Source organism: Abramis brama, assembly GCF_963993115.1.
Source record: "Abramis brama genome assembly, chromosome: 1".
NCBI classification, from domain to species: domain Eukaryota; kingdom Metazoa; phylum Chordata; class Actinopteri; order Cypriniformes; family Leuciscidae; genus Abramis; species Abramis brama.
The window spans coordinates 47,787,702-47,802,979 of NC_139963.1; the positions used below are offsets into that span (position 1 = coordinate 47,787,702).

General features: G+C 41.5%; 1 protein-coding gene across 1 annotated transcript; it reads left to right on the forward strand.

Moving 5' to 3' along the window:
* Positions 1-4,382: 4,382 nt before the first annotated feature.
* Positions 4,383-14,713, forward strand: LOC311097456 (alpha-2-macroglobulin-like; the record flags this gene model as incomplete). The annotated part of the gene is made up of 33 exons (XM_084137131.1): positions 4,383-4,420; positions 5,347-5,530; positions 5,572-5,761; positions 5,877-5,929; positions 6,055-6,075; positions 6,163-6,328; positions 6,409-6,493; positions 6,579-6,693; positions 6,773-6,893; positions 6,970-7,079; positions 7,152-7,319; positions 7,393-7,617; positions 7,691-7,903; positions 7,982-8,114; positions 8,898-9,042; positions 9,153-9,212; positions 11,275-11,500; positions 11,591-11,714; positions 11,786-11,907; positions 11,983-12,034; positions 12,129-12,212; positions 12,299-12,475; positions 12,586-12,661; positions 12,753-12,909; positions 12,993-13,067; positions 13,135-13,297; positions 13,375-13,559; positions 13,628-13,849; positions 13,927-14,048; positions 14,162-14,243; positions 14,326-14,409; positions 14,485-14,590; positions 14,673-14,713. Exons 2-33 carry the CDS (start codon positions 5,354-5,356, stop codon positions 14,711-14,713), a joined length of 4,080 nt encoding a protein of 1,359 aa, XP_083993257.1. The 5' UTR covers positions 4,383-4,420; positions 5,347-5,353.
* Positions 14,714-15,278: the final 565 nt, after the last annotated feature.

Consider the following 15,278-nt stretch of genomic DNA (forward strand, 5'->3'; position numbering starts at 1 on the left):
TTCTATAAAAAGAGATTCCAGATTCCGTTCCAGAGAAGGAAAATCCAGAATCTTCCACATCCTCCAGACTCGAGCCTCGGTATTGACTGCTGCTTTCGAGGGGCCACTTTAGATTGGGCTAGAAGAAAGGCAAAGTGGAGTTCTCCCTGGTGACCTTCTGAATACAGGTAAGCAACAGCCCCATATGCTCAGAGGCATCACTGAAAACTTGAATCACCAGGCATACATCTGATTTATCCATATAGGAAAAGTTATAACACCTAGGGACTGTTACCTGTGATAGAAATGTAAGCTCCCCTTTCCAGTCTGTCCATGCTTGCCTGAGCTCACCTGGGAGTTGTGGATCATCCCAGTCCCGGTGGTTTAGCCAAAGCTGCAGCACGATAACCTTGGCTCGGGTAGTATATGACACCAAGGGGGTCGTACTGACTCGTCAGCACCCGGTAGATGCTCTGCATCATCAAGGCATTGAATGTAACAGGTCCATGTTTGAACCCAAGATGATCCAGCTCGCAGTGCCAGCTCAGGCCCAAGGTTGACTCTTGTGTGCCGGCTTGGTCTTGAGAAAGCCACAACTCCAGCTTAGGGGACCTGGCTTCTGGAGGTAGGTGACTGACAACTTCCGCTATATTACTGGCCCATTGTCGGATGTCGAAAATGCCAGAGAATAAGAGGGCACATAACTTATCAGCTAACAGTCGTGCTTCTTGAACAGAACTCAAACTATGTAGACAGTTGTCCACATAGAACCAACCATCTGTCCACAGAGAATCTTACATCCTCGTCAGGAGAACTGTGCAGTGCCACGTGTCGCTGGAGGGTGAAGGATGCACAGCAGGGGCTGCACTTAGTCCCAAAAGGAAGTACTTGCCACTCTTAAGTATCTGGAGGGTCATCTTGATGCAGGTCACGTCATAAAAATTTAGAAGTGGTCTGTCATCAGGCAGTAGCGGGACCTAATGAAACATCCCACGTATATCCCCACTTATGGCCACACCATGCTCCCTGAACCACAGGAGGACACCCAGGAGAGAAGGGCTCAAGACTGGACCAGGTAGTGAGGAGTTGTTTAAGGTTCCAGTCTTGTGATATAAACTCACAATTGTGAGATATAAAATCCGATTCTAAGGAAAAAAAGACAGACTTTTTTTTTTTTACCTCAGAATAGTTTATATCTCACAATTCTGACTTTATAACACGCAATTGCGACTTTATATCATGCAATTCTGACTTTATATCTCCCAATTGTGTATTATAGAGTCAGAATTGTGAGATATAAACATGCAATTCTAAGAAAAATCGTCAGAATTTCAAGTATATTTCTCGCAATTGCGAGTTTATATCTCATGATTCTGACTATATATCATGCAATTGCAACTTTATATCACGCAATTCTGAGATAAAAAGACAGAATTGTGAGATGTAAACTCGCAATTGTGAGAAAAAAAGTCAAAATTGTGAGATTAAAAAGTCTCACTTTTTTATTTTTCACTCTGTGGCGGAAACAAGCTTCCATAGTCTGCTGTTAGCTGGCAGATCATTTGGCTTCATACACATACAGCTAGCAAGAAACGTTGACAAACGTACTCTTCTAATCATTACACTGGGTATCTAGTTAATGCAACTTTTGATATAGAAACTCAAACTCCTAATATTTTACTATAAGCAGTTATGGAGATATAAACATAATCGAAGCACTTACAAGATTTTCATTCAGGATTTCACTCTTTGTGTGGTTTCGTTTTGCAGCGTATAGCTAGTGCATGTCTGCGGGAGCACCACAACAACAATCTGACGCTGTATAGGAACTTACTCGGCTAATAGCTGCCCTGATTGCTGCCTCACGCTAGGAAATAAATTAATTACTGTTATAAATATAAAACGTCACTAAAGACCTATAATTTTCACAATAATTTTTGTTAAAATATATTTGTTGGGGACCCCCCAAAATCCAAAAATAAATTCTTATGGGGGGTTCCTAATTACTTATGGAGGGTCTGGGACCCCCCCAGACCCCCCTCATTTCGAACCCTGATTGTGGGTGATTTAAGGCAGCGAAGGATACATCCGATGCATCCCTCAAAACAGGCAGAATGAAGGACGCGAAACGAAGGCTGCCTTCCAAGTATCCTTCAAATTGAGATGGCCTTCAGCGTCGCTTGATGACGTGGCAGCCGAGATATGCTGCCTTCTGTTTGAGAAACACCCTAACAGCTAATATTGCCACAAGCCATTGCACTTTGGAGGAGGATCCCATTCAGAACTACAAACTAATTTAACAAAAACTTAAAAGAGTTCAGAAAACTACAAAACATGGCAGATGTCCGTGGCCGACGGTTAAGTAGAGAGGTTAGATCAAGGGAGGAGTGTTAAGCTTGCTGCATATCTCCACACATAGTGAGGGCAGTGAAACAACAGGACACGTGACAGGATGCGTGTAACTAGCGAACTATTTTATGATATGATAGCATGTCCCAAAGCTTGTCTACTATTCTGCTACACACTCAAAAGTACGTACTTTTCTTCATAAAAAGAGTACATACTTTTAGGGCGTAGTATTAGTACACTGTAAACCCAAATAAGTTACCAGAACTCAAAAAAATTGAGGCAATCGATTGCCTCAAATTTTTTGAGTTCTGGTAACTTATTTGGGTTTGGTGAATTGAGATGCAGCACTAGACTACACAAACCTGGATCAAATTAGTGGGATTGCGTGAACTTCAATTACCTTTTATGAAACCACTCCAGCCCTAACTTATTTGTTAGGTCTGCTTTTCTTAGCATCTTTAATGAAACAGCCCCCTGGGTCCTGTTTCAGAAAGGTGCTTAAGTGAAAACTCTGCGTATGTTAACCCTGAAATAAGGAGGGAATCTCTGGGTTTTCCGTTTCAGAATGGGAGGTTTGTTAAACCCGAGAAAGTAGGGTAAGTCAAGTCCATTTCATATCATCAGATTAGCCTCAGTTAAACCGATTTCTACACCTTTGACCTGCAACTGTGTAAAACTCCTCTTTGATGGCTCTCACGGGTTTGTGTCCAGGAAACGACACAAAAACTCTCAGAATGAGTGCGAGAGCGAGGCACATTTTCCTTCCCGCTCTGCATCCCCGATATTATGTAGAAAAGTGTGCAATGAATTAATGGACTGCACTGCAAAAAATGCTTTTCTTACTTAGCATTTTTGTCTTGTTTCCAGTCAAAATATCTAAAGATTCTTAAATCATTTTTTACATAAGAAAAACGGCATAAGGTATTTAGTTTTTCCTGGGGGAAAATTTGCTTATTTTGCAAAAAATCTGCCAATGGGGTACAAAAATGTATCTTATTTCCCAAGGAAAATAATGCAAAATATCCCTTTGCATTAAAGGGATAGTTCATCCAAACATAAAAATTAGCCCATGATTTACTCACCCTCAAGCCATCCTAAGTGTATATGGCATTCTTCTTTCAGGCGAATACAATCAGAGTTATATAAAAAAAAGTCCTGGCTCTTCCAAGCTTTGGAGTGAATGGCTGTATATTTTTTGAAGTCCATAAAAGCGCATCCATCATGATTAAGTGCATCTATCCATTATAAAATTGCATCTATTCATCATAAAAATGCTTCACATGGCTCATGGGGGGCTAATAAAGGCCTTCTGAAGTGAAGCGATGTGTTTGTGTAAGAAAAATATCCACATATAAAACTTTATCGTCTTGTGGTTGAAATTGAAAAAAGTAACAATGCTTCGTTCGCACGTCAATTTGACGCCCATTGGAATGAATGGAATGCGAAGAATGCTTCAGTACACATAGAAAAACCTAAAAAGCTAAAAATTCTAACTAAAAATGCTAAAACTTTACCAAAAAAATGTTTTATAATGTCTACATGTGTATCTGAATGCATACTGAAGAGAAACTGACTTTAGGCCCAGTGGAAACTGTTCATTTGCTCCATATAGACCTATAAGGTCATCTAGTGGCAAGAGTCATGAAATGTTATGTTATATTATTTTTTTACCCCACAGGAGTTCGGCAAAGACACACAATCTGTGATTTTTTTGAGCTGACTTAAAAGGTTTATGCATGAAATTGTGAGCTATTTTGAATTTAAGTTGAAATAATGTGAGGAATGTGCAATTACTATTTATTTATTTATTTATTTATTATTTATTGATCAAATCTAGTAATTTAAAGGTAAATACAATTTTAAAAAAATAAGAAAGAATGAAATAAAATAAGCTTTCTGAATATATATATATATATATATATATATATATATATATATATATATATATATTATAAAATTATATATATATATAATTTTAGGGTTTCGGGAGGGAAGGATTTGTTACCAACCGCAAGGGAGAAAACTGTGTTTCAGAGTTGGCAACCCTGTGATTAATTACCGGGGCTCCGCCCTAAAGATGTCCAGATTGCCTGTGAGTGCTAAATCAAGCTGTTCTGAATTATTAAGAGCGTTTAAATAACGCTGGCATCAGTGCAGCTGATTTAGAGTTAAGCTGTAGAGCAGTGTGGATCTTAACAGAAGTGCTGCAGGGTTTCTGAAAGAGACTCTTGATTTCTGTCTATTGTAGTCTTGGATGATTGCTCTTCATGGCTGTGAGGGAGATTTGTGTTTGGAAAGGGCTCATTTTAGTCCTTTTCCTCTTTGCTGTTGATGGACAGAAAAAGCCGTGAGTACCATGGGCTTTGAAGAGAATAGAAGCAGCCTAATGTTTATGCTGATGTAGTTTTAAAGATGGCTACATAGAACAACATACAACCTAGAGGTGCATGATTAATCGCTAAGAGATTGTGATTTTTTGAACACCCACACAGCCTTATTCCTAAGTGACAAAGATTTGACTTAATTAAACCTTGGACAATCAAACGGAACATTCAAATCTGCGTTGGTGCTGCTGAGCCAGAGAGAGCAATTGTCATATAAGAAGTTGTCGCTCCAAATGATTGTTTTGATTGTACACCACTAGGTGGTGACTGGTTAAAATGTCATTGAATCATTCAAGGAATTCACTCAAAGCTGATTCATGCAGTAATGAAACAAGTGAAGTATTTATGAGTCATTCAAACTGATTTCCCCCCCCTTTTTTTAAATGCACTGCATCAATTAACATTGTTTGAACTTCTAAGTTGCACAACATTTTGTCCAGAATCGTGCAGCTCTAATACCACATCTGCTGCCCACTCCAACCCCTCCCTGACAGATGATTTATTTGAGCTATTTTTGATGCATAGACTTGGCAACCCTGTGGTAGCCACTTTCTGTGGACGTTCAGCCAACATGTAAATGTTCTGACTGGATTCCCTTTGGTTCCTGAACCTAAACTTCATGCTGTTTACACAGGTTATTCATGGTGACGTTCCCTGCAGTGATTGAAACTGGATCTAATGCCAAATTGTGTGCAAGTCTTCTGAAACCCCAAGAAAGTCTCACGATTACAGTTTCTCTGCTTGATGAGGAAAATGGGATGACTCAACTTGTGCAGCAGGTTTCTTCAAAGCCATTTCACCAGTGCTTTTGTTTCCAGGTCTGTTTTTAGATGCTCTTTTGTTTTTGTTCTGTTTGTTTTTGTCTGGTTTGTTGGTAACAGTTTCTCTACAGGCTCCTCAAGTAGATGCAGATTCTGTGCAGACGATGAAGGTAGAAGTCCAAGGGAAGGTCTTTAAAGCGACTGAAGAGAGGAAAGTCATGTTTAGACGCTACCTGCCTTTGACCTTCATCCAGACAGACAAACCCATCTACAATCCAGGACAAACAGGTGAGCTGTGAATGAACCTTGGTTGACTATTAGAGATGTATAGTCCACTACACTACAAGTTCTGATCGTTTTCAGTTGCATTCTGCAGTGTGAGCCTTTATTGCTGTTTTTGCAGTGAATTTCCGAGTTGTCACCATGGATAGCAAGTTTTTGCCTCTTGATCAGTTGGTAAGGCCTGACCATGAACAAATTGCATGTTTGCATGCTTAGTTTTGCAATTTGAATTTCTTTGCATGATTGCTGCATCAGTATGTTCTTTTTAAATGCTTAACATTCCTGTCTTTGTCTTGCAGTACAGTCTGGTGGTGGTGGAGGTGAGAATTCTCTGGTGCAATGGAGACAATGCTTTTTTTGCACTTGCTTTGTTTGCAGTATTTCTGAGCTGTTCATTGTTTTAATAGGACAATAATAATAACAGAATTGGTCAGTGGACAAACATTTCCTCAACGGGTTGGATATTGCAGCTTTCTCATGAGCTAAACCCAGAAGCTCAGATAGGGATGTACACACTAAAGGCTTTTATTGGTGACCAAATGATCTCCCATGTTTTTGAGGTGAAAAAATATGGTAAGTTATGAACCCTTTGTATATAATGTGCAACAGTTCAATGACAGATCTGAGGTTAACACTTCTAATTTCTGGTTTAGTTTTGCCCAAGTTTGACGTGACCGTAAACGCACCACAGACGTACAGCGTTGCAGATGTGGGACTGAAAGTTGAGGCTTGTGCCAAGTGAGTGGCCGTTATTTTCTTGTCTTGTGGTTGGACAGTTTTGTGGTTGGACAGTTCTTGATCTTGTTCCTTGTGATATTTCCAGATACACATATGGCCAACCTGTACCCGGTCAAGCCTTGGTGGAAGTATGTCGTGAGCCATTTCCATATGCTGTGGTTCCTGAGTTGACCCATTGGTGCTTGACTAAAACCGCAGAGGTGTGACTCCTGACTTGCAGTGGAGGGTTTTTCTTCTGCTTGTACTTGACTTAAATGTAACCCTTTGTTCTGCTACCAGATGAGTGCCACCGGCTGCGCCTCCCTTACCGTCGACACATCAATGTTTTTTAACACCAAATTTGAAAATAATCTGAAAGATGCGCTGCTTGTAAATGTGAATGTCACTGAGGAGGGAACAGGTGAGCTATTGGCTGATCTGGACCAATGACGTGTACGAAGTGAGTTGACTTGTTTATTCAGTGTGTTTTTCCCCAGATGTATTGATGTCGAAATCTGCAACAGTGTCCATTACATTTGAAGTCGGCAAGGTCACGTTTGTGGACCTCCCAGATTATTTTGAACCTGGATCAACGATTAAAGGAAAGGCAAGTAAAAGTTCTCCCTTTGTCGCAGAAGCCTTTACATTTGTTCCCTTTCCTAACCTTGATTCCCAACAGATATCTGTGTCTCGTTTTGATGGTACTCCAGTCGCAAATAAAGCGGTTTATCTCCTTGATAACCGCTGGCCCAACAAACTGCTGCAGAATCTGACCACAAACCAGAAAGGACTGGCCTCGTTCTCCCTCTGCACTGCTAGTCTTCCTAAAGCTGCTCTGAATCTGATGGTACAATTTGCTCTGTTTTTTTAAATGGACTTCTCACAATTGCTAGAAACCCATTCCATTCGTTGTTCCCCAGGCAAGTGCGACTCCAGCAGTTGTCAATGGTTACAAATCGCCATACTTCACTGCAGATACAAGGGTTGTTCAGCTTCTCCAACCTGATGCTTCCAGTAACCCATCTAGTGAACTGACTATAGTGAAGCTCGAGCAGCCACTCAAATTTGATTCTGCGTTTCCAGTGACAGTGAAGTATTCTTTTGTTGGCGAGGCTGGTGACTACAGCGTTGACATCATCTATATGGTGAGTGGACATTAGGCTTTTTTTAATAAACATTGCACTCGCCTGTTTTTATGCACCTTTTTGTTTTTGTCAGGTCTTGTCCAGAGGATTGATCGTCCTCCATGGATTTCAGACTGTGAAAGCGAGGGCTTCTAATATCGTCACCAGCGGCTCTGTGTCGTTCCAGCTGTCTGTCAGTGTTGATATGGCTCCAGTAGTGCAGATTCTGGTCTACTGCGTTCTGCCCAGTGAGAATTTTGTTGTTGGTAGTGCATTGTTTGAGACAGAAACTCGTTTCCAAAACCAGGTATGATGTGCGCTAGCATCTTTTGCCTTCAAGTGGGGTATGATGACATGTCCTACAGCGTGTTGGTCCTTGTTCCAGGTGTCTCTACAGTTCTCTCCTGCTATGGCCGTTCCTGCTGAGGAAAATGTTCTGACTGTCTCTGCTGAAGCAGGCTCTCTGTGTGGCATCAGTGCTGTAGATCAGAGCATCTGGATCTTGGAGCCAGGAAGACGTCTGAGTGCTAAAATGGTATCCATGTGCAGTTTTAAATTGTTTAAATTTAAATTGTTGGTCTTGATTGACAGTATGGTTCGGCTTTAGACTGAGTAATGCTAATGGTTCATTGGACAAACCTATGCTATCATGTTATAGCAGTTTTAGTGTACATTAACACCTATAAGCTGTGACCACCATACAAAACAATGGGTTTAGTTAAACATGTGACATACTAACACTGATTTATGGTTCCAGGTGTTTGACTTGCTCCCAGTGCGATCGCTATCAGGTTACCCACAAGGTGTTGAGGATGAACCAGAGTGTCTAGGTTTTTTCCCCCGTCTAGCTTTTAATATAGATTCTGCCTACCCTGCTCCTACAAATCAAGCCTACACAACCTTCAAGGTAGAAAACCATAAATGATCATGTAGTCACTGAATAATGTAGTCACTGAATAGTATGGAGTCATTGACTTTAAATTGGTCTGTTGACTTGTTACTATGACAGAGCCTGGGAATGAAGATCGCAACAAATCTTGCTGTACAAGCCCCTCCATGCCCGCTGTATCGTAGAGGTCCAGAAAGTAGGTCTATGCAGATGGCCAGTTCTTTCCATAAACCATTTTGCATGACATGGTGAACTTGCCTTGTTGTAGGAGGTTATTCCGCTTGCTTTGTGGATGGACAAATTGTTTGTTAAAATTTCCATAATTGCAATGAGGGGCAGTTATGAACAATGCTTATTCTACAGACACTAATACTGTTGATGGTAAATGGGTGAAATAACTTTTCTTTCTCAGTAATGATATTGAATGGTCCTCCTGCTGAAATGGCTCTTCCAGAAGCAGAAAAGCCTGGACCCGACACTCCCTCTTCAGAAGGGACTGTCAGGACTGTCAGGACTTACTTTCCAGAAACATGGCTCTGGCAGCTTGCTCAAGTGGGGTTAGTGAATTCCTTCTAAAGCTACTTAAAGCTGCAGTCGGCAAGCCTGGCAGATTGAGGAGACTTAGCCAAAATTTTTAATGTTTACAACTCTCATGCTGCTCTCCCAGAACTACCGAGCACCCTTCCATTGAGTTTGTGCTCGTCAGTGCGTGTGCACCAGATTTTCTGTGAACGCGCCCGTCTCTTCAGTGTTGCTTTCGTCAACAAATTATGATGAAATATTGTCGTCAACGAACTTATCACCTGACAAAAACGAGTAGAGACGTAAATGCTGGTCATGTGACTAACTAAAATGCATGTATAATGCAATATCGTTGATGAATAAAAACAAGATTAAATGTGGTTTACAAAATAAAAACTATGCTAAAATGTCTTCATTTTCGTTGACCAAAACGAGACGAGATGAAATGCTAAAACATCAGGACAAATGAGTTGTGCGTGAACCCATAGCTTTGTGCATGAACCCATAGCTTTGTCAACTTTAAATTCTGGTTTGCGATCTGTTCACCCGATTATCAGCGACTTTAACAATATTACTCCATTAGTTATTCTATTAAAATGTCTCATTGATATATTTGACACATTCATAATCATTACTTTTGCCGGTTCTTTGTGACAGCTGTATGTTATTGGCAGCGTCACCCTCCGGTTACATGAACGCGTCACTGCATCAGCACCAGAACATGGAGATTTTATGAGAGAATAATCACACAACCTATCCGATATTCTATAATTAAACTAATCGAATATCCAAAAATCGTGACTCATCCCTGCATGGAATCTGTTTCTTTTCCCAAATCTTCACTCACGTCTCACCCATTTTCTAAAGGGATTATAAACGTTTCTTCACTGGTTCGCTTTTAATTAGGCCTATTATATTCATATTCTTTACTGTGGTAAAGTAGAAAAACGCTGTAGGACAGAGCCTACATTTGTACTTGCATGTCAAATTCTTAACACAGTTTGTGCTTGTTATACTAGACATAGGGTGCGTCAAGTTTAGTTGTAAAGCGTGTTTCACACGCGGGTTTAAAAAATTTAGTTTCACTTTCTCTGGCAGCGCAATCTCAAACAGCCTAAATATCTCGCCCTTGTGGAGGATAAAATTAATTTGTTCTTCAGACCAATTTACATCAAGTAGAAAACACGAAGATATCATAAAGAGATCGATGTCTCTTTCCTGCTCGTGTCCCACATCTCTCTCAAAGCGCAGAGTGGTAGGCTATATCACGCATTTTTGTGTGGAAATATAAAACGAGTTTTTTTTTTTTTAAATAAACCCCCAACCACCGCCGGTAGTTGGTCCATTACCGCGGTGGTAAAAAAAACTGCCACAGTCACAGCCCTAAATATAATAAGACAACGTTGTTTGAAATTCTATATTGCCTGGGTTAAATAGAATTGCATTACTAAAAAGAGACTAAAATACAATTTTCATTGACTAAAACTAGACTAGACTAAAAAAAAAAAAGTATGAATGTGACTAAAACTAATAAACTAAAACGACAGCTTGACACAAAGACTAGACTAAAACTTAAATTAAAACAGGCCGCCAAAAACACTACTCTTCAGCATCCTCAACACCAAGCATACTTGAATTACTTAACACTCAGAAATAGTCAATGGTTGATAAAGCACAATTACCTGTCCAGATGAAATGTGGCACGCTCTGCATCCAGCTTTAACCCTTTGAAATACCGTAACTTGGATCCCTCCACCTTTCAAATGCCAATGTTGATCCTGGTTTTATTACAGGCACAGTTGCTTTCTTTGTTTCCTTTTCTACAGGTGTCTTTCCTCAGTTGTTTTGGACCTCGTAGCTCTGGTTAACCGAGGAAATGGAAGCTTGTTAGTAGATTTTCTCTACGCCACCACGCTTTTGTACAATCCAACACACCTGCAAACTTCAGCCATGTGCACGTGATATTGTAATGTGCAAGAGGGGGGAGGGGGTATCTGTGGCGTGTGCATGACCTGTGATTGACTGTCAGATCTCACACAGCCCCGTGCTGATTGGACCAGAAGAACTGGGAGTGAAACTGGAGTTTTTGCAAAACAAATAACAGGCTCTAGGTGGAGGCGCAGGTTTTTTTTTCTTAAACTGGCTGATTTATGTCCTGTAGGAGCAGTGTCTGTTTCATTGAATGTGATAAAAAAAATCTTGCCGACTGCAGCTTTAACCACTTTATACTTCTGTTCCTCTTATCTTTCTCTTGTGCTGTCCTTCAGAGACACTGGATCCACACAAGTTCCTCTCACTGTTCCTGACACCATTACCACATGGGAGACTGAGGCGTTCTGCCTTTCCTCAAAAGGTTTCGGTCTGGCTCCTCCTGCCCTCCTGACAGTCTTCCAGCCCTTCTTCCTGGAGCTCTCCCTGCCGTACTCCATCGTCCGTGGGGAGTCTTTTGAGCTGAAGGCCACAGTCTTCAGCTATCTGTCCAAGTGCATCATGGTCTGCAATGTTTATTTTGATATATCTATAGAGATAGATGTGTATAGAAGTTCATGTGCCTTTGCTCCATGTGCTCGGTTTCCTTGGCAGGTTAAAGTAACACCAGCTTCATCCACGGCCTTCACTCTTAAACCATATACTGATCCGTATTCATCCTGTCTTTGTGCCAATGGGAGAAAGACCTTCAAATGGGTTCTCTCAGCTTCGGTTCTAGGTCAGTTTTGGACTGTCTCTCTCTAAATTAGACCGGAAGTGAGCAATGCCTAAATACACTTGTCACTGCAGGAACTGTCAGTGTGACCGTCAGTGCTTCAGCTGAAGCATCCCGGTCTCGATGTGGCACTGAAGTCGTGACTGTGCCTACGAGAGGACGCATTGATGAAGTCACTCGAAGTCTTCTTGTCCTGGTGAGTGTTAACCAGCCTACTGGAGTTTGATCATGGAGATCATGCTGCTACTGATGTGTTTTATTGCTTTTATAGCCTGAAGGAGTTGAAAGGACAAACACCCAGAGTTGGTTACTATGTCCAAAGGGTTTGTTAGCACTCAATGATTCCCCAATACATTCTCCCTGTACAGCTAAAATTTAGCCAGTGCTTAATTCTGATCCGTTCTTTTTGGTCTGCAGGAAAAGCTCTTTCTGAAGACGTGACTCTGACATTTCCAAAAAATGTGGTTCAAGGATCAGCCAGATGCTCTGTTTCAGTCCTTGGTAAAACCTTTAATTGAGTAGAAATTGACATGTGAAGGTTGGTAGAATAACTGTTTCTGATGTGGGTTTAATGTTTGACCTCATAGGGGACATAATGGGTCGTGCACTGAAGAATCTGGATAGGTTATTACAGATGCCGTATGGCTGTGGAGAACAGAATATGATTGTTCTTGCTCCCAATATTTACATCTTGCTGTACCTGGAAGTCACGGGGCAACTCACCGCAGCCATCCGAGAGACCGCCACAGGCTTCCTTAAGAGCGGTATGGATGACCAAATCCACTTTACCTTTGTAGGAGACTAAATTCCAAAGAGGTTTAGTCCTTCAAACTAACTCCCTGACCAATTTACATGTGGGTTTTGCCCCAATCAGGATACCAAAGACAATTGAACTATAGACATGGTGATGGTTCATTCAGTACATTTGGTAATGATGAATCAAATACATGGTGAGTTTCGCTCTGTTCTACTGTTGTGTGTAATCTGTTGTGGCACCGGCAGTTTGTAAGTTCTGTTTGTCACAACCTTTTTCACGACCAGGTTGACCGCCTTTGTCATGAGGTCTTTTGGTCTAGCGAGGCAATTTGTCTTCATTGATCCACATGTCCTGCAGAGTGCAAAGGATTGGTTGATCAGCAAGCAGGGTTCAGACGGCTGTTTCATGCAGCAGGGAACTCTGCACCACATCGACATGAAGGTGCAACACATGTTTCTTAAACTATGCCTTACTCAATTGACTTGAGATGAGTCAATTCTTCTAAATCAAATGTGGTGTTTTAGGGTGGTGTTGGTGACGAGGTGACCATGACTGCCTACATTGCTGCATCACTGCTCGGACTAGGCGTCCCCACAACGGTAAACGCATCTGCAGTAGTTCTGTGAGCTCCTTGCAGATGATTTCTGATATTTGTTTTGGTTTCAGGATCCCGTCATTACCAACGCTCTGTCATGCTTGAGGCCTGTCGTTGGGAACGTGGGAAACACTTATGCAACGGCTCTGCTGGCCTACACCTTCAGTCTGGCTGGAGAGACCACCACTCACTCACAGCTTTTAGCTTGCTTGAACAATCTTGGCATTTCTGATGGTGAGACTTGCCATCCTCTTGATGTTTGTTCATCAGGTTCTTTGTCATTAACTTTCTCCCCTCCATCTCATCCTAAGGCTCTAAGGTCCATTGGTCTCAGACGACATCTGGTGACACTCTGGCAGTGGAGATCAGCTCTTATGTGCTGCTAGCGGTTCTTGCTGTTCAGCCTCTCACGACAGCTAATCTAGGTTATGCTAACCGCATTGTCAATTGGCTCGTGACCCAGCAGAATCCCTATGGAGGGTTTTCCTCCACCCAGGTGCCTCTGACTACCAAACATGAGTGCAATCATTTATGAGGAGGTTTTAATCTGGTGCTTGTTTTTAGGACACTGTGGTGGCTCTTCATGCCCTGTCTGTGTACGCTGCTCAAGTGTTCAGCTTGGACGGCACCAGCACTGTTACCGTACAGTCCTCAGTAGTAGGAGGAGACTCTTATAGCTTCAAAGTGAATCGGGACAACAGGCTGCTGTATCAGGAGAAGCCACTGAAGAACATTCCCGGCAAATATAGTGTTAAAGCATCAGGATCCACTTGTGTGTCTGTGCAGGTCTGTATCTTCAACCCATTTATGTTGTGCACATCCAAATCTTACTGTGCTGTGTTTGCTCTGCACTCATACTATAGGTTGCGTGTTTCTACAACATCCCAACACCCGTTAAAGCCACCAAAACGCTGAGTGTTGAAGCAAAGGTGACTGGAGACTGCCAACCGCTTGGAGCTGATCTCATGTTGAACTTCATGGTGAAGTAAGAACGGCTTTGAATTTGTGTCCTAAAACATCTAATTTTTACGTTCCAAAAGGAAGCTGTTCTTGATCCTTTTGACTAAACCTCTTTATTCCCCCATCACCCTCATTCAGATACGACGGTGGAAAAGCAAGCACTAACATGGTTCTAGTGGACATTAAGCTCCTGTCGGGCTTCACAGCAGACACGTCACTGGTTCGTAGGTTTAAGATTTTAGAAAGTCACAATGCTTGAAGCTCCATATGTACTTGTCTGTAAACGATTGTCTTTTCCTCAGCTCGGTTCTTCACCCCAATCATTCGCCCCGCTAGTGGAGCGGGTTGATGCTGAAGATGATCATGTCCTAGTGTATCTGAAAGGGGTGAGACTGGGTATATTACTAGCTGCCATCTTGAGTGCGGTGTATGTGCTGCTGTTCATCCTTTCTGTCTTGTAGGTTCCCAAAGGTGTCCCCATGAGTTACACACTGCAGCTGAAACAGGTTCTTGCAGTTAAAAATCTCAAGCCTGCAGTCATCAACGTTTATGACTACTATCAGACAAGTATGCTTTCATCCGAATTATGCTTTGCTCTGGCTGAATTCACTGTTAAAATGATCCAGCTCATTTTCTCTTCCTATTTCAGATGATTCATTTGAGACCACCTACACGTCCCCCTGTCCATGATTTGATTCAGTACTGGCTGTAGGAGACTTAAATAAAACTGCTTTTACACAATCAGTCCTTTTTGTTGCCTGTTTGTCATCTGACATTAGTTTGAAGCAGGAAGTTGCAGTGTTCATGAGTTTCTATTTGTCCTTTTACTTCAAATCTTGTTTGACTGAAATGTAGTTCACTCATGCTGGGTACACACCAAAAGATAATCGGGGGAAAAAAAAAAAATATATTCAACATGTTAAATATTTGATCAGAAGTGTTTGTGTGGGGAACAAGAACAACGCACACACGCTCTGGAGATATCATGTGAAACAAAACCATGTACAATCAGAAAGTGAGATGATGGAAGACGGAAGCATAAATGTCAGTCATGGCGCAACAGTGAAATTGTAGACAGCAGAAATGGAGGATCAGCTTGTTGATGATTTCAACAAGTATTGTCGTTCAAACAATCATTCCAAAACTAACTAACTTTTTTTCCTGCATATAATTCAGTATGCTTATTCTGAAGATTTTGTGAGATTTCCTGTTCAGTCAAAACTGGTTGAAAATCTATATGTACAATTGCAATTAG